Source organism: Solanum tuberosum, unplaced genomic scaffold, assembly GCF_000226075.1.
Source record: "Solanum tuberosum cultivar DM 1-3 516 R44 unplaced genomic scaffold, SolTub_3.0 scf00173, whole genome shotgun sequence".
In the NCBI taxonomy this organism is placed as follows: Eukaryota; Viridiplantae; Streptophyta; class Magnoliopsida; order Solanales; family Solanaceae; genus Solanum; species Solanum tuberosum.
This window is the reverse complement of record NW_006239104.1, coordinates 513,851-534,468: the sequence shown is the minus strand read 5'-3', so window position 1 is coordinate 534,468 and position 20,618 is coordinate 513,851. Positions and strand designations below refer to the sequence as shown.

At 32.3% G+C, this 20,618-nt stretch overlaps 1 protein-coding gene and 1 long non-coding RNA gene across 2 annotated transcripts; one reads left to right on the top strand and one right to left on the bottom strand.

Moving 5' to 3' along the window:
- Positions 1–265: 265 nt before the first annotated feature.
- LOC102604642 (probable serine/threonine-protein kinase At4g35230) lies at positions 266–7,356 on the bottom strand. The gene is made up of 10 exons (XM_006354547.2): positions 6,962–7,356; positions 6,181–6,401; positions 5,601–5,736; positions 4,262–4,395; positions 3,957–4,062; positions 3,096–3,181; positions 2,310–2,498; positions 2,043–2,201; positions 1,614–1,727; positions 266–838 (listed from the first exon to the last, which is right to left on the bottom strand). The coding sequence occupies exons 1-10, from the start codon at positions 7,041–7,043 to the stop codon at positions 587–589; spliced, it is 1,479 nt and encodes a 492-aa protein (XP_006354609.1). The 5' UTR covers positions 7,044–7,356; the 3' UTR covers positions 266–586.
- Positions 7,357–14,310: 6,954 nt separating this feature from the next.
- Positions 14,311–17,339, top strand: LOC102604316 (uncharacterized). Its single transcript, XR_001474315.1, has 2 exons — positions 14,311–14,429; positions 16,861–17,339. It is a non-coding gene; the product is annotated as an uncharacterized lncRNA (long non-coding RNA).
- The last annotated feature ends 3,279 nt before the right edge of the window (positions 17,340–20,618 follow it).

Here is a 20,618-nt window from a genome sequence, read left to right as displayed (position 1 = left end):
CCTAGATCTAACTTGACCCAAAATCTTAACTCCTACTTTTAGTAGTCCATTCATTTGTTTGTACAATTGACACAGTTACTTTTAAACTATGAAAATCATTGTTCCCTGAAAAATATTTCTATGATCAAATCTGGTCATGTTTTACATGAACAAGCTAAGCTCCAAAAGATTCATAAAGGTAAATTAGAAAGAAAAAAAACAGTATCTAGTTCTTAAATGATTAAGATGAACTCTGAGATCACTATCGCCTGCGTAATACGATCGATCAACTGGTAAAATAACTGTAAATATCAACCCAAGCCTTGGCAGTAATGTTTTACCCAAACATGACCAATGAAAGAACTCTTGATGAGTTTCAAAACTAAAAATTGGCATTCATCGCAGAATAACTACGAGGATTTTCACTAGAGTGATTTATACATTTTCTGTATGGAACTGTATTGGCTACAAAAGAGCGAGGGACAAGATTAATATAATCCCCAAACACCACATTACCTTTGGTTCCTCTCCTGTCTCATCCTTACTATAGCTACCTCTAGTTGCATTAAAGGATGTGAGGTTTCTTGATACATCAAACGTGCCAGAATCAGTTACGCCAACTGTTTAACTTCTTTGCTTCAAAGGAGGCACCATCATTGAGCATGTCTTGTGCATCAGTTTCCATACCAAGCTTGGATAGGGCAAGAGCCTGCATATAGAATGCAGTTGGCCACTCGGGCAAGCACACCTGGGCTTGCATAGCGTCCCTTAGTGCGAGTTCTGGTTGGCCATTCATCATGTAGGAAAGGGCTCGCCTCACGAAAACAGTGCCAGAAGGAACAGACATCATTGATACTAACTGTTGGGAAAAAATAAACTGGACAAAGTTAAGCATAAACATAAAAATGAGCTTATGATAATTAAATAATAGAATTTGATAGAACATAAAACAACAACATTGAGTGATTCATGAGAAGACAAGTATTATACTTTGAAATTCGGTTGGGGGGAGGAGGGGGTAAGTCTCAAATTTCAACACATCTGTGCTTTACATAGAAAGGAGTTGTCCTCGGAATTGGAAAAGGCTTTGCCCTTTAGAGAAGTGGATAAAATTTTAGCAAAACTGAAACAGAAAGTAGGCCAATTAGTTTGGGATTAGACATAGTAGCTAATTTCGGTATCAAGGTCAGCAGATCAAACGACCGGACACTCTGATGATCACGGCCGGAAGCTACATATGAGAGCACGATAGATTAATTGCAATACCCAGGTTCCCACTTCTAAAGGCAAGAAAGGTCTCATTCCTTTTCTATCAAGCTCATACCATCTTTTTCGTTGATAAGTTCAAGCTTCATACCATTCTCTCTTTTTCTGTTATCCCCAATCTTTCTCTGGGGATAAATTCTAGCGAGCTCATACCTTGACCGGAAGTTCTCCCTCCAAACACAAATTAGAAGTCTATAGTGTGCAAAACATCCCATGTTACTATTTAACGTAAATGAAACAGATGAACCTATGAGCAGATGTATAAAAATGGCAATTTTCTAAAGCAATTGAGAATAAAGCAATTCTATCCACATGTAACACCCAAGAAATTAAGTAAATATGAGCAAACAAAGGAGTAGATAGATTACCTTAGAGTAATAGTCAACTGCATTCTTGAAATCCTTGTCCCGAAAAGCAATATCCCCAAATTTCTTGGTATTTAACATATCTTGAACTTGTTGCGTCCATTCTTGGAATGAGAGCTTTATAAAAGTTTAGGTAGAAACAAGTATGTCAAATCTCCACCAAAAAGAACTACATAAGATTTCTCTTTCATATAAATTGCTAAACTTTTTTTAATGAATGATAAATGCTTAAAGGACAAGAAGAAAAAGGACCAACATGAGAAAATAAAAGTTATGAGAAAAGAAACACATTAAATGCCATAGAGAACAATTAGTGTTTTTCTTATTGTATATTATACCCCATGCCGTGATCTTTCTGCATCAAGTTTGATGATTTCCGAGCACCCTTTAGTCCTTTACATCAGTAGAAAAAGTAATAGCGAGTGAGCTCACCTCATTTTCAGCACCCTCCTCATCTTTATAACCTGTTTTAAGCAAGATATCATGGACAGCAGTGAGGTCCATCCTCGCACAAGCCTTTCCGAGAGGAGAGAGCATGGTTGGAAGCACCACTGGAGTTTTTGTTAGACCCATCAGAACATGTGACACGGCCTAAGATAAACAATGTGCAGGAACACTTTAGATCCTAGAACTTGGGATCAATCCATCAGAAATATAGGGAATGCTGCATCAGGATCAAAGATGTTCTAATAAGCATACCTCCTTCTGCTTCTGAAGGGGCTCCACTGCATTAAGAATGAACTTGATTTCAGGTCGATCCCTTGCCTCATATTGGAGACACTTTGAAGCAAGCTCAACCAATGCTGTTGCATCTTCATTGGCATATTGTCCTTCCAAGGATGAATCCATTAATAACAACACATTTTTACCCCTAATTAAGTCTAGTGCCTGGAAAGAGAGAAAAGTCCAAGAACAGTGAGACAATGCAAGCAAAAGCAAGAAAATACTTGATACAGTTCCAGACAAAAACAAAAGGGTAAAGCGGGCATATAATTGGTCGATCATTAGGCAATAAACACAGTCCGTAATCTAGTGTGATCAACATATATACCTCATTGACCAAGTAAAAACTTCGCCCCATGTATTGGATAACTAATTTAATGTCCGACATCAATAAAACATTCGGAGGACAACAACAAAAGCTTACTTATTCATGCAACACTCATTACAATTTTTGCATATAAATAGAGAAGAATAATTGAATTTTACAATCAGTGCAACCCTCTAGACAACATAGGCACAACAATAGGTAATTTAAAGTACCATCAAATAGTAAAAGTTAAATACTTAAGATTCAGTGGTTGTAGATGACAGTCTTCACTGGGTCTGATTATCAAGTAACCCCATAGTAATAGAGTGAAACAGCTTTAGATCTAGTTTCCAACATCATTGAGAGATTCTAGATGCAATAAGTAAACAATTATAAACGAAAAAAGAAATTGAACCAAAGGTATTAGAAATTTTCAAGGATTCAGAGTACATTACATGGCTTGGTGGGATATGTTTTCCACTCAACAGGTCCAGCAGAACAGTCCCATAGCTGTACACCACACTTTCTGCGATTACTCGGCCTATAAATAAAAATTAAAGGGAAAAAAAGAGAAAGGGAAGAAGAAAACAAGTTAGGGAACTGAATATAGATAGAAATTAACGGGGAAACTAAAAAGTGAAAAGGTGAAACAAGGTAAGAAACTGAACATAGTCCCAATGTTATGAAATTAAAGTATTTCACATCCAATATGGCAAATAAAATAGTTTTGCCAAGAGTCCAACACACCCACAAGTGGGTAGTGTAGTCACATAAGAACCTCTATTTCCTATATACATGAAGAAATGAATCCGAACAAGACTAGCTATACATCCTTCTTTTTTCCGGAGTAAATCCCCAAGGGTAAATGGTGCACGGTTCAATACTCGGTGAATGATGGGCCTGCCTTTCAAGCCCTCTCCACTTAAATATGAAGCTTCTGTTCATGGTAGGGATTGAACTTGTAACGTGCACCTAATCCATACATCAAAAGTAGCACTCTTACCACTTAGAGAAAATGAGGGTTAATATTTTTTCCCGATAGGACGATGAGGGTTAATATTGTCATTTTAGTGTTTCTAATCAATGAATTATATCATGACAACACAATTGCCAGAACAACAGAGAATGCTTATACTTATTTTGACAAGAATTTTTTTTTTGGATAAAGCAAAGAGTAGATTCTTTTGACATGTAGCAGCGAATGCTTATACTTTTATGTAATTGGTTCTCTCTGAATTATAATCAAGAATCTCAAAGCATTTTTAAATGACTACCAGTTCATCCATCTATAATGTGGTGTTTAGTGATGTGTATACCTGTGCGCAAAAACTCAGGAGGAGTATAAGCAAGATTGGTGCTATAGCTCTTTCCATCTCTGCTATTTTTCATCAGACCGAAACTAGATAATCGAGGGTCGCCCTCCTGAAATATCAATTAAAATAAGCAAATTCAACAACAGACCCAAATCTGATGGTATCAAGATATTGCAAAACCATACATTAGAACAAACAAATGATCACTTCCTGCCACCTACTTGTACAAGAATCAATGCTATCTAATTCCTTCCAAATTAAAAGAACCAGAAAATGAATTAAGATTATCCTGATTAATGCTTGAATACCTCATCAAAAAGAATTCTGTAAGCATTCAAATCATGATATATCTTTCTGTTTTCCGCATTGCAATGATCCAGAGCCTGTGCAATATAGTATGCAACTCTTACTCGCATCTCCCAGGGCAACGGTTGTTTCTCCCCTGCACCACCAAAAGACATGCATGGTAATAAGAAACCTGAACTTGTAGTGGTTAAAATATAGAACTGCTCACAAATCTAAAATTAATTTTAGCTTCATCTTCCGAGATGTTGTATACATGCTTAACATGTATAGAGAGCAAAAGATACTTATAAAAGGTAAGTGAAGGAGCACTGGAGTTTGGAAGGTATGGAAGGCGTTAACAGTATGCATCTATAAAGTCCATATTATTTTTTAGCATATTGAACAGTTAAATCTGTGCTAACCCTGGAATAAGCTGTAACACAAGCCAACTCTTAGTGTGTTACTAGACAGCCATGCAATTGCTTAATTATTTTATCTATTGACAAGTATTTCATTATTGCAAAAAGCACACTGAAAATTGTACCAGCTGCTTACGCAAAAGTAGTACCTTTACTGCTCCACTGAGTCTTTGTATTACTCAAAATCATACTTTACCATTTCCTGTTGTCTTAAGTCAATTTCCAGAGGGAAACTGACTGAATTACCATTTGATTGAGTTTGAATAGCCAAACTGAAGTACCAATCAAGTCCTCTGCTATGCTGATATCATTGAAACTTACTTCCAGTTCTTCACATGGCTTGTCAATATTCGGAGGAAGTTAATTATTGTTAATGTCTCTTCCAATATCTTACAGCATTGTTTGGCGCATTTAAGGCTCTTTATTCATCTTAAACGTGAAGTAATCAAAACGTGAGATCAATTTTTATAAAAAGAAGAACTAATGTTCTTTGCTTTACTCAAGCTAATCATTCATGTGGCCTCTAATTAACTCCAAACGACTAATCTCAAAGCTAAATCTGTGATGCTATATTAAAAGATCAGTTTGATTGTTAGTTCTAAAGTTCACCAAGTTGATGCAGTAGCCTGACTTCTGAGGAAACAGAATTAGCAGGCACAACCTTAAAGGAGTAGTGTAGCACTGTAGCTTTTAGCAGGAAGCTCTTGCAAGTTGCAGTTACTGATGTCAAATAAAGACCAAAGATCATGAAGCCTTACTATGGCATGACCTTGGAATTAGAGATCCAAAGCAGTATCATTAATTTAATTATATAAAAATCCATCACCAAATAAAGTAAGGGGAAAAAACTGCTATTGGACCATTGAAATAGAACAAAAAAATGTTTTCTCCTTTTCAATTCAACATTTAAAAGTTCTAGACCAGGCAAAAGACTAAACCATACAGTGGAAGAGATGCTTCGAGAGAGTATCATTAGGCATGTATTCTGCAACCAATAGGCGCTCATCTCCCTCTGCACAACAGCCAATTAGATTCACCAATCTCTTATGCCGAACCTTGCCAACTCCAGCTGCCTCTGCCTGCAGTACATGAGTAGGACTAAACCAAAAGTTCATAGAGACAACTGACTGAACAAGCAAAGATATTCTGATATTGGAGTTCTACATCTTACTTGTAACTTGCATGCATATACACAAGGTTTTACAAACAAATTGTATTAAAAACATGACATTAACTGATACCGAGTGTTTTGGGAACTAGAAAACCAAATGAGAACATAGGAAGCTTGGGGTGGAAGTGGTACTTGTAGTGTCCTTCTTAATGAAGGCTAACAAAGATCACACTAAAGCAATAAAAGAATGAAAGCGATAAAGGGCAAGATGTTGTCAGTTACCAATTAGAGTGTCTCAATGAAGTCATGTCGAATTTATAGCACAAGTTTTAATCTAAGCCCTTCTCGTTCATCAATGAAAAAGGCTAAAAGGACCAAACTATATAATCAGCAGACTTATAATCAGATTTACCACAAACTGTTGAGCGTCAGGCCACGACTGTCTGGAGAAGCGCTTGATGGCAGCCAGCCTGTTGCTACGAAGCTTCCCTCTGTAGACAACATTGGGAGCTTTCTCACCACTTTCAGAAACTATTAATTCACTGCTAAAGCCATTTGTTGCTGCCCGGAGTTCCGCAAGACTAAATTCCTTGAATGCAGGCACTTGATCTTGGTCTACTTGATCCCCATTAGCTTCATCAACAACACAGGCAAATTAAACAGAGAAATTGATTACAGATAAAACTCATAAACCACAACAATTACATTGCTAACATTTGCACATATACTTAAACTTGAGAATCTTAGCTCAGGTACATACAGTCCTGTCTTACCTGCTTGTTTAAGGATACAAAAACAAGAAACCAGTGATACCCACATCAATTTTTGTACTAATCAGAAACCCTATACAGAAATATGAAGAAGAAAAAAATCTTGGCTAAAAATCAGTGAATGGAAAAAGAAGCAGCAGGACAAGATGACAAACAATGAATATTCCACAAAATTCATGGATCAAAACTCCCACTATAAGTTTAAATAAAGCAGAAATAACAGTACAGTTAGAAGAGGCAGATGGTATATAACCCAAATAGGGAGACAAATTGAGTAAACCCCAGATCAAAGATTAAGCATGCAATCAACAAAAACTCAAAAACCAGCAAGTACAAGCCTCCTCCCCCCACCACACACACACCAAGAACACACAGTAGAAAACCAATGTAACTATACAATAAATTAAGTAAAATGAAGAATACCAAGATCTGTTTTTGAGTCATCTTGAGAAGGTTCTTTATCAGGGGACTGAACATTTACAGTTTTGGACTGTAAACAGCCCATTTTTCATCAGCTCACATAGACAATAATGGACACTCACTAAACTCTTTAACTCAAACACACAAGAATCAAGAATGGGTGTTTCAAAAATCAAATCTTTTGTTAGGGAAAAAAGGGATAACAAATATGAGCTAGATAGTAATGATTAGTGAAAGTATAGGAAGAAAGTGAGAACACAAAAAGGAAAGAGAGGCCGCCAAAGAAGGAGACACCGAGAATAGAGGGGTTTAGTCACATGATAACTCGATGATGAGCACGTGAAGAGAGAGACAACGTGGGGTGGGGCTTTGGCTTAAATGCTTTTCAACACTTCTCACCATCAAAATAAGTTTCTTGTTTCACCTCACTTTACGTCCATTAATTTATGTACATGAAAAATAAAGATGATAACATTACTATTAAATTTTAGATATTTTACAGTATAGTAATGAAAAGTGTTCGTATAAAAGATTATGTAGCCTTTTACAGAGGATACTGTTGGAGTGTGTGGGAGAGACGTGTAGGCGGCACCCCACAGTGAAGTAAAAAAAAAGTTTGCAGAGCTTTTGCCTTTTTAATGCTAAGGAATTTAATGCAAAAGAAGCAAGAAGATACTTCATTGAATATTCTACTACTACCAAAAATACTTTTTGTGTTCTATAAAATTGGATCTTTATTACTTTCTCTTCCTTTTGTTACTCTTATCTTCAAATTTTATACAACAATTAGAGTGTGTTTGGATTGGCTTAAAAGTTAGTCAAATTTACTTTTTTAAGTCAGTTTTTAACTTTTGAAAATATTTGATATATATAAAAAATAAGTCAAAAATCAAAAGTAAGTTTTTCCTTACTTTTTATTTTTTAATTTAAAAGTCATTTCAATTTGACCTTTTGTTTTGAATTAAAAGCTAAAATACTTTTTTTAAATCAAGTTATGACGTGACTTCAAGCAAGTTAAAGTGGTTATATGACTTCAAACCCCAGCAAAATTTGTATTATGGCTAAAAAAAATTATTTCTAAAGAATGCAGCACCTAAAACAAATATATTAATGTGAAAAAATATATATGATCAATTAATTGGTATGTTCATGTACATTTCGATATAACGATTTTAAATTTATATCAGATTCATATAAAGTTGAAATCAAATATATAGATCGATAGATTCTCCCTTATATCGTATTTTTTTTATAGGAAATTTTATTTGAACATTACTATTTAACATGTATTCATTTTTTAAATTTTTTTCACAAATTTATCCACTTTGAAACATTTTCTAAAATATGCGGAGTTTGAAATAGGTTTGAACTTAAAACAAAAATAAATGAACTTGAATCATATGAAATTTTAAATACTTTGTCAAGTCCCATAAAGTTTTCTCGAGGTATAAATTACAATTTTTACTCTTTATAAATATAATTTAGATGACGATTTCAAAATCGAATTCGTATGAACTTTTTTCAATTGCCCAAACATTCGTTGAGAATCATCATTTTTATGGGGCTTGAGATAAGTCTGTGAGCCCATACCCTATCTATGACAACAAATAGCAAATCCATCCGAAGTCCCAACTAACTATGTTTTTGATATGGACAAGTCTGGAGTTGGTATTAGAAATAGAAATATATATATACATATACTTTTTGTAAATTTATAATTTCCTTGTAGAAGTAGGTATTTACATATACTTTTTGTAAAGTTAAATGTTGTATTTGATTGAATATTAAGTTATTTATCTGATCAATTTTACTTAATACATTTACTTTAATAGTATACTATATTTTATAAATTCTGGTTTCGTCAATTTTCGCTTTTAGTACTCTCATTTCATTAGGCTGATGATTGCAAAATTAGTATATGCAATTCCTTGTAATTATTTTGTTAAGTAGAAACAAATTGGCATAGTTCATGTGATATGAATGATAGTATATATGTGGAGAAGCATGCTCAAAGAAATTCATAGTCTTTGAAGTTTGATCTAACATAATCGAAAACTTATATACACAACTGAAACTAATTATATGAGACTCTCGTTGTTTTATTTCACTAATTATTGAATTCAAATTTTACATTTTTCGAGTCCACTAATTTATAAGACAAAAATTAGTGCTATGATTGTAAATGGACAAGAAAATGATCAAAATAGTCCTCTATGTATAGGGGTTGAATTATCTTGGTCCTTTATATATTTCATCTCATTTAAATAGTTCTTAATGTATACTAAAAAGTATCATTTTGATCCCAGCCCTAAAAACTAACAGAAAAAGTAAAAAATAGTTAAACTTAACTGTGGGTCCCACACTTGGTGAACCCTTCTTCCTCCATCATCTTTTTCCACCATTTCTTCTCCTTCTTCTTCTTTCTATGGCCATTTCTTTTACAATTTCCACTGCCAAAAATCTTTTCATACTTACAAAAGTTTCTTTAAATTTTAATTGAACATTTGTAAGATTTTTATTTTCTATCTCTGTGTTCAATTTTTACCCTTTTATTTTAAAAATAGAATGAAAAAAAAATGCTTGAAAAACTTAGTAATTTTGAAAAAGTTAAAACGAAAAGATAGCTATATCCCCGATAGATCACTTTAATAAGAGCGAATAAACAACTTAAAAAGAGTTTATTTATGGCGATCTTCTCGGAGGGAAAATAGAGACTTTTATTCAACTTACTTAGTTTCCATTTGTTTTGGTAATCTTGATTTTCTTCTTATTATTATTATGTATATAAATAGAATTTTTAGAGGGAGATGAGAAATGGGTGTAGTGTATATGGAGCTGACCTCAAATGGTGAAAGAAAAAAGTTAAGGAAAAGGACACGATTGTGGTAATGGTGAAAGAGCAGATTGAGGAAGATGGGTCTCAATTCCAAGGGACCACTGTTAAAGTTAACAAATTTTTTCATCTTTTTGGTTAGTTTTAGGGCTAAATACTAAAATGATCATGATTTTGTATACATTAAGAACTATTTAGATAAAATGATATATATGGAGGATCAAAATAATTCAACCTTTATATATTAAGGATCATTTTGATTATTTTCTCTTTCCCGACGCTAATGGGCTTCTTCATCCCAAAGGAAAATAGAGTCCAACTCTAAAAGTTGAACGTGTGGTTCATATTTATGAAAAGGTCTCGTCATGATACGTCACAAATTCAAAATTATGATGGATTCATACACCTATTTTAGGTTGTATTTGCTATGGAGGAAAAATCTTTTTAGATTTTTTTTTATATATAATTTTTTTTTAAATGAAGAAAACAACCATTTTAATGGAAGTAGAAAATATAAATTTCATAAATGAATTTTAAGTCTATTGTCTTCTCTATATCCATTGAAATCTTACTCCTCAACCTGTAATGAGTCATAGTATTTAGGAAAAATGGTTTGAAAAATACTTTAACTTTGACCGAAATTGTTGTTACGATATCAAATTTTATGGAGGACCTTTTACCCTCCCTGCACTTTTTAATAGTGTATTTTAAAGGTATATATGTGCCCACGTGGACACATTACTATTTAAAACGATGCAATATTTATGATGTCCACGCGGGCACAAATATACCTTTAAAATACACTATTAAATAGTGCAGGGGTAAAAGGTCCTCCATAAAATTCTGTATCGTAACAACAATTTCGGTTAAAGTTCGAATATATTTCAGACATTTTTCCCTAATATTTAGCTTGATTACATATACATGCTTTTAAAATACATATTTTCTTACTTAATTATCATATCGTAAAAACTAAGATAAAACCTTCACTTATCTTTCAAGAAAATATTTTCATTTCGTATCAAACACACCTAGAGTAAAATAGGGAAATATAAAAGTTTTCTGAAAGAGACAACTATATACTTTATTTTTTCAACCAATCGACATATCACTTATTCTTATTTAAAGTGAAATTATTATCCACCTAGTGGACCATAAATAATTCATAGTGTGTGAAGTGGAATACTACCTCCACATAGGAAAACTTTTAAAATTCTTTATTTTATTTATTAAATTCGCCTAGTGCATCATCTTTATAATTATATCACCCACAACAAGAAAAGTCACAATCTAAAAGTCAGAAAGGACATAAATTAGAGAGTGAATTCATTAATTTAACACCTTTAAAAGATTTCAACATGGTCTTGTCTTCTTCTCTTCATTTTTTTCTTAGCCAAATTTGTTAGTAGTTTTTCCTATTTTTTATACTGTATACTTTGAATTGATCTTATTGAACCGTGCACGGAAGATTCGTTGGTTCTCATTTGACAAATCTTTCGTACTTTAAACTAGCGTTTGGTCATAGATTTTCAAATATTTTTGACAAATATTATTTGGATGAGAATTTCATCATGTGTAACGGCCATAATATTTGAGAAATATATTTCACTTTTTTAATAAATATGATTTACACCGTAAGTTTTAAAAACTATCAAAATTAACCATAAGTTTGTATTACATAGCAAGATAGAAACGTCGATGTAACAAAATTCATGACTTCCACAACAAGTCAATTGGATCTTCGTTGCAGCAAATAACAAGTAGTGTCCATGATATTGGAGCAATGTGGTTGTTCAGAGTGAGTGCAGCAAATATCATTCCATACATCGTACGAAACACATGACTTTATTACCTTAAGCCGATTGTTCGTCATTTACATCACAACCATATCATAACTTTCATATTTCATCACTCCTTTGATATTCACGTAAAAAAAAAATGTAATATAGCGAAAACAACTACTATAAATGATGTTTTTGTAAAGGATAAAAAATTGGTGTAGAATTTGAATTTTTAAAAACTCCCAAATAATGAGATTTGACCCAAATACTAGTTTTTTCTAGTATTTGAAAATTTGCCAAAAATATTTGCCAAATAATGACTAATTAGATGAACACACTATTTGCCAAATTTCTCCCCAAATTTTACTTGGGAAATCTGTGACCAAACAGGTCCTTTGTCTATCATATAGGGGCATAAGTGTAACTATATGAACTTTGTGTATATCCATGTAACTATTTTTTTTTCTTCCTTTTTGGCCTTTTTATGATTTAGAAACGAGTTGAGTATGTTTTGCTAACACCTAATTCTCATTTAATGCTCTTATACAATTTAATACCCTTATACCATGTGATGAATTAAATGCCTAAAGCTAAAAAGAAAAAAAAGTCTAATTTAGGAAAGTGAAAGCAAAAATACAATATTGGAAAACTCAATCACACCCACAAAACTACTGCAGCCAAATATTACTGTACTTGTTTATTTTAGACTTTACATGCTTTTGAAAAATTATTATTATATTTGTCAAATATTTCTAATAGTAAAAAATTGACTTAAACACTTATTTTAAGTTATTTTTATATTTGTTAAACACTTTAGAACACCCTCTTAGTTTATTAGTAATATTCTAAAATATTTGCTTTCCTTTCCAGGCAAGAATCTATTAAATGCAGAATATTTACTTTTAATTAATATGACATCTTCAAGGAAAATAACATATGTACATATTCTTTTCTTTTTTTAGTTACTTATTACTAGTAATAACTAGTAATGTACTCTTCATTTTGAATTAATATAAATAATTATCATGTATGCGAAACCATTTTTTCTCTAGTTTCTCCAAATCCATAGCATAATGTACTGCTAAGATCGCACTATGATATTATTAAAGAAGCTTATAATCTAATATTGGTCTTATATAAACATTATTACGATAAGGGTTATTTTAATTTATTGTCACTTTTTTTATTTACAATCTACTTTACATTTAATTATAATAAATTATATGGCTAAATATAACATAATTTTTTATTTATTTTTAATAATCGTAAATTAAAACGACTAATGAAACACGATACAAAACTCAGTGAATAATAAGTATGTGTCTTTACCTTTCTTCACTTACCTATACGATTTTTGCATGTTGGCAAGATTTGAATTCATAACACGCATTTAACCTCACATAAAAAACAATCGTTTGGTCAACTTTGTCATTTGTCATTTATTTTAAAAATATGTGTTTCTTTACTCTTTATCATCTATGTACACGAGTTGTTTGTGATAAAATTTGAATTCATAACACATATTGCACGAAAAATAAATGTCTTATCAACTTTGTCATTTTAAAGAAAACAAGTGAATTCCTTTTTTAATTCTGTCATTTTTCAAAAAAAAAAAAAACAACTAAAAATAATCAACTAACAGCATTAATTTTGTTTTTCAAATTTTGCGAAAAATGAAATACTACTTACTTCGGATTAAAATTGGAAGTTATTTTGAAAAATATATTGTAGCACTTTCTGGAAACAAGGCTAACTTGGCAGCAATCAAACAAACCCCATGGAAATACTAATCCCAAAACTTCAAATTCTTATAATGACTTCTACAATATTTCATATTTCTTGAAATATTCCAATCATCACATTAATAAATTATATATATTTTTCTTCTAAGAAAGTACTGTCATTATAGCTACAACAAACTCTTAAATATATATAATTTATAAAGATTCATATTTCACTAAATTGTCTTAAATATATATAATCTATAAAAAAAATTCACCAAATTATTTTAGATATTTTGTAATTTAAAAAATAATTAATTTGTAATATCAATGAGACATGCATTTATATAAAGGTCTTTCGAAAATATATTATCTTATCAAAATCGGTAATTTTTTCCCAGGCCCTAGTAAGATCGGATTTTTTTTTTTATCTTATAGAGTTTACTAATTTAGAGGGATTCTACTGTTACATGCAAATTCATGGTATTAGTGATGCAAACTATTTTAATGCATGCATTAGCATGATCACAATTGTCCCTCAAGATCTTTTTCACCATATTTAAGATATTTTTGTAAGTAACTATTTTTTTATAAATTATACTCCTAATATATGCTATTTTTTCTATACAATAAAATAGTTTATAAAAAATAATGTCAGTATAACTAAAATATTATTTTCACACTATTCTTATACACTTTGACATACTAAAATATTATTTTCACACTATTCTTATACACTTTGACATACTAAAATATTATTTTCACACTATTCTTATACACTTTGACATACTAAAATATTATTTTCACACTATTCTTATACACTTTGTCAAATGATGAAGAAGTGTCAAAGTTGGTAATTTTGTATGTTTGATGGGTGCGTTTGGTAATAAGAAGATTGTATAGTTGAAATGTGAACAATATTTTTCCACATTTGGAAAAACGTGCAACTTGCGTGTATCTTTTTTTTTTTTTTTTTTGGTGTATCCAACTTGTCTTTATTATATTTACACAAAATAAAATAAAAGTGTAGGTGAGGTGAAGGCTTGGCCACTAGCAATTAGTATAAAGACATGAATATATGCTGACAAAGTTATGAGCTGGACCTGATTCGGAGCTATTTTCAAGAATCAAGAACGGTAACAGAGCCCCTCTTCTTCTCTTTCTTTTCTCCAAATTTCATGTAAATAATCAATGAATTTATTCTCTGCTTTATCTTATCCTTTCTTCTTATGCAAAACCATTCAACTAATGAGCTTTTAACATGGATTTTTGATTGTTGGGGGTGAATATGAGGTTCTTTCTCACATGGGTATTTGGTAGTTTTCTTGATTTTTGTTGTTGTTTGATGGGATTGGTCAACTATGCTGGTTTAAGGGGGTTAAAGCTCTTGTTTGTTTTTTCTTTTTCTGTATTGTTCTGCAAGTTTTGGGTTCTGTGTTGTTTCAGCAAATTGTGGGGTATGTAATGGATAAAATTGTGGGGTTTTTAGCACATTATGGTCTTGTTGTAGCCAGTTGACAGATTTCCAGTTTGAAGGGGTCAATCATGATCTTCATATTTGATTCAGTTGAGTCTTGACTTAGTCAATTAGATAGAAAAAAGTTGTTTGGAATAACAAAAGGGAATGTAACTGAATGTTCTGCAAGTTTTGGGTTCTGTGTTATTTCAACAAATATCTTGATATTGTGTAAGATGTGGTGTATGGAATGGATAACTATTGTGGTTTTTTTTAGCATATTATGTATGATCTTGTTGTAGCTAGTTGACAGATTTCCAGTCTGAAAGGGTCAATGAGTATCACAATCCCCATATTTGATTCATTCAGATGAGTCTTGACTAAGTCAATTACGTAGATAGAAAAAAGATGTTTGAAAGAACAGGTGTTGCCCTTTTGCAAAGAGTTTTTTCCCTTCAAAGTAACGGTTGTTACTAAATTATAGACTGGACCAACTGAAATTGGTTTGGTCTTATGCTTGCCTAGTTGTTTGTTATAGCATTCCAGCCATCAGTCATGTCATTTGAGCTCTTATGGCACTATGTATTGTGGTTTTCTGGCTATAGTGGTTTTAGCACAGGGTTCAAACCATTTCATGAAATGATCTATCCTTTGTATTTTCCTTGAAGTTGTTTCAGGATCTTGAGTTTGACTTGGCAACTACCGTATTTTAATTCCTAAATGCTTTATTGTTTCCACGTTAGAGGAATCTTTTAGGTTTTCTTAAGGGGTGGAAAAATTTGTGGCTTATCAAAATTTGTAGTTGCTATACCTGAAATTCTGATGTGGTTCTTGAACATAAGCATTAATGGCATGAATTTTGCCTGCTTAGAGTTGCTGTCCTTTTCTCCATCTGTTTCCCAAGCCACTATAGGTATAGGAACTCTGAAGGTCTCTTTTCCTTTTGCCGGTGAAAGTTTATGATAGTTAGGGAGACTGAGCTGAATGTGATGGTGTTGTTTATGCATGTTTCTTGAATTTGGAACTTTGTTCTTTATTTCTTCCAATAGGACTCGCATAGTTGGCCAAGCATTACCTACTCAGTGTGTTAGACTTTCTGTGTCTTCTCTTATGTTTAGCTTCTTGAGAATGTAAACAGGAATCTTACATTTGATTGATCAATATTATTATCTTTCCTAAGACTTATCCGCTAGTTAGCTAAGAAGGTAGAATGTTGATAGAGCTTGTTTGTGCAATTTCGTAAACATGAGAAAGGGATACAAATGCTGAAGGAATTTGGTTTCTTTGTTGGTAGAGGAGGTGGTTGTAAGTGATCTTATGATGTGGCTCCACTAAATTAATGGCTTAAAACAAACTTTGTAGTCTGCTGCTTTACTTCTTCTTTTACAAGTCTTATGTTACTTTTGCTCATCTTCTTAATCATGGTGCATTTTATAGAATTCTTTAGGTGTATAACATGTATAAATTGTGGGATTATACCCCTTTTCCTTTTTCATTTTTATCGTCTGCACAGTTTCAATTTTCATTTTTATCGTCTGCACAGTTTCAACTTTCAAGTTTGGTGGTTTATGTGGGAACCAAGTGCTCCTTTTTGTCTCAAAGTGATCTATCTCTATCTTGACAACCCCTGTCTATGTTATTTTGGGCCTAGTGGCACACTCATGTTTCATCTAAAACGTTTCTTGAAGAGAGGTTAACAAACACTGACATTATCCCCGAAATTGCAAGCAATCAAAAGATTGACTATGAAGTATGGGGCTCTTCAAGCCTTTAATATGTTAAATCATGTCTTCCATGTGGTAAACTGGTGAGACCGACTTTTAAAGCTGAATATAATGCATATTTTTCCTGAAATGTTCAGTCCCCATGATGTTTTGCTTTAGGACAGAGAAAGTCTTAAAGTAATGGCATGCGAATTGGTAGAATTTGAAGTGGGAACCAATAAGCATTATCTGAATTTGAAATCAAATAATGTTGATGTTGTATTAGTTGTTGATGTTTCATTGCCTGTTTGTCCATCAAGATGTTTATTGCTTTTACCGATGTTATTATTCCTGTTTACTATAGTTTTTCTTTGTAGTCATGTCTTATTGATCTATATTTTCATTCAGTGTTGTAATTTTACAAGACAAGGAGAATCATTTTATGGATAAGAAAGAATCTGGCAAGGAAATTTCCGAAGAAGTGACTCGGGAGTCACTAATCGCCATATCATACAGTGAACCAGAGATAGATCCTTCTATTGAATCTGTACCTGAAAATTCCAACTATGAGAATGTGGTGAAATCTCTTAACGACATCAGAGATGATAAATGCAGGTCGGAGTTGATCTCAATATCCTATGCAGAGTCACCAGACACTGAAGTTCAACCTGGAGAGTTCAAGGGCTAACTAATAATTAACTGGTTTTGTAGGCCAACTCCATGTTAAAACTCTTTTTTGCTTTTTCTACATGTTGTTACTCATAGAGAACTAGACATTGTTTGAACTTGTAATGTTTTCATGTGTTACACCTTATAAAGTCTGTTGTTGTAATCATTGGGGTAGGCACTCTTTACTTGGCAAAAAAGTTGTTGCTTACATGTGTAAATAATTGTTGTAAAAAAAAAAGAAGAAGCTCCTATGTCTATATTCAATAGGTTATAGGTTGGCATTGCTTAAAAATAACACCAAGTAAATATCAATTTGTGATATAAATATTTTAAATCACTACAATCTCAAATTCAAACTTGCTTAAAGTTAAATTGGGATAATATTTAGATATAGCTTGCGCAAAATAAAATTCAAGGGTCCTTTTTATATGGTCTTTCTTTGGAGTTGTAAAGAGCTACTCCCTCCGTCCTTAATTACTTGTTCACTTTTGAATTAACACACTTATTAAGAAAACAATAATTGATATAGCGAGTTTATCATTTTACCCCTATTAATTATGAAGTAGATGAATTAAAAACTTAAGACTTTCAAGAAGTTCTACCCTTTTCAAAGTAATTAATTGAAGGTATAATATGTAAAAAGAAATTGTCCTTTCTTGATTTGTCAAAATGGACAAGTAATTAAGGACAATTGAAAAAGGAAATATGGACAAGTAATTAGGGACAGAGGAAGTAATAAAAAGGTAGTCTCGCGCATATAAAAATTGGGCTCGTAAGGCAAAATGGGTCGATTTACTATTTTTGAGTGTACCAGAAATGTATCAAGATTCGTTCAGCATTAAACTCTTGTAACAACCACTTTATTTCTCTTTAATGACTAATTTGTTTTTCTGAATTAAATGGTCAGTTTGATGGCTAACTAACTCCTTTTCTAATACTAGAGTTAATGGCTCATTAAGTCCTCATTGAAGAGCTGCAAATTTATAGTCTAAAAAACCTAGCCTTCTTGTTAAATTATATAGATTCAATTTTTTTTTCTTCTCCAAAGTTTTTCCTCTCAAACTTGTCTTATCGTCATCTGTGCTCCACAGTTACTAGTGTCATCACCTTGCAAAGAGGTGGAATTAATCAAGACTGAACACTATCCCCATTTTGTAGACGGATTGGGACCCTACTTTACCATTCAATACCTGTGGATTGTGGTAGGATAATTGAGATTCTTCCGTCTATAATTAGATATTTTAGAGATAAACTCCTATGGATGTGTCGTCCCCCCAAAATAGACCCTGCAATGATAAATAGATTACAAGAATTATTTAAAAAATAAGGAGATATGCATGGTATCCAAATCACGAAGAAGGTAGTGTTATGAGATTAAACCTAAAAAGATCTCACTGAAATTATCCAAAAAAAACTTACTTGTTATTTTGGAATTTGTATTGTTTATCACACTAGAGACATTTATTGGATTTTACTGGCCCTATGAGCTTCCTTTGGCCCATTACTGCTGATTGGGCCTCAGGTTTCTCAAAGGGGACGAAGTGCACAAATAGCATTTTTAGGACCCTACTTAAGACCTAGTCAGTTTTATTAACTTTTGCAAATTAAGCAACTTTAAAATTAACTTGGAACTTTATGAATGACAGAGTCTATTTAGATTAATTTGTAATATTATGAATCTTATGATATTTTAGACTTCGAACACATGTATATGGACGTTAGATACATTCATATACATGAATCTTGAAAACATGAGGTTAAAATTAGGTGCAATTTGTTTTAGATACACTATATCCAAGTGAATTTACATGTATCTGACTCTCTTACTTGCCTCTCTCCCTATTTTAGTGTATCTGATAGCAAAAATACATATACCTAGGCATATTTGACTTGAAATTATTAATCAATAAAACAATATATATTATTTCAAACTACAAAAAAATTAATAAATATAGTAGAAATATTTGCATAGTAAAGTAGTTTTTCCATATTTAGGCGTAATCAACACTAGGGATGGGCTATGTGGTTTCGCCATTTTCAAGAATCATCCAATAAACGACTCATTCTGCAATATATATATATCAGGAAAATGCTAAAGAAAGCTCAAGTTTGGAGGCATTTCATTGGTGGATCTATAGTATTCCAGCAAATGTAAAAAAGACATGTTAAAAAGTGAGATTCGAAATCGGGTTCAACAACACAAAAAGAGCCTTAAGCACCCACCAAGAGCCAATGTACAAGTCAGATCATTTGGTCGCTGAGTGCGATATGTTAATTTTATACAAATATCTCTTAATTTCTACACACACACACATATATTTCGAGACAAGGTTAATGGGTGCTCAAGTACCTAGAGGACACTATGTGGGTCCGCCCCTGCCAATACACATCAACTCTCTGCATAAATCACATGCCACTATCAAAATAGGATTACCATTCATCATTTTGAGTTTCCGTGTCTGATTTAATTAGACTGATATGAGATATACGTGCGACATACGAGATATACCTACAGTATTTCATTGGTTGATATGTATAATAATTATAAACATTATTCTCAACTCTCTGCATATATCACATGCAACTTGCAAGTGCCACTTTAGATATCTAATAATAACAAGTAATTAATTCTTTAAACCAAACTCTGAAGTTTCTACTTAATTCATTGGTGGATATATATATACATATATTGTTCCAACATTATGCTTATTTATAGTAAGAAAATGAAAAGAATGTAGCTGTGAATCACATTGCAGAGCAGCAGCCACTATACAAATGACCAATTAAATATCTTTATCCTAAACCCACCGCCTTTACTACTGTCATGGAAGAATATTCAAGACATATGCCAATTCAAACAGAATTTATATAGCATTGGATTCACTGATCACCAATCACAAATTTAATAAATCACCAATCACGAGAATCGAAAAAAAAAAGAGTAAACCTATTTTTAACGCTTGAATTATGATATGAAATAAATCGATAAGTTCAATCCATCCTATTTAGCAGAAATACAGATTTATAACCATATCAAACTAATAAATAATGATTTTCTATATTTCGAGTTTTTTTATTGAGAAAGTCCCGACAACACAAAATAATCGATATTGATGGTTGATCTTCCATAAAGTTATTATGAAGGCGTTTCACAACTATCAAGAGGGCTTGTCCACGGGAGGAGTTCCAGCCTTGGTTATGATCCCTCCAAATTTTCTAGCTACATGTCATGATCTGATTCGTCTTTTTTATCGTGCGAGATTTCCCCGATACAGTAGGTAATATTTGTTAGGGTTTTGCCCTGATTTTCTTACCATAATTTAAGATTTATTTTTCCTTAAAGAAAAAACAAAACATTACCATAAATGTTTTTACTTTTCTTGAAAGGAAAATATAATATTATTTTATATTTGGTTTATTCTCTCCTTTTAGGACTCCTTTTCTAGTAGGAAAGGTTTTAGGACTCTATAAATATAGGTTTGTTTCTTCTAACACAA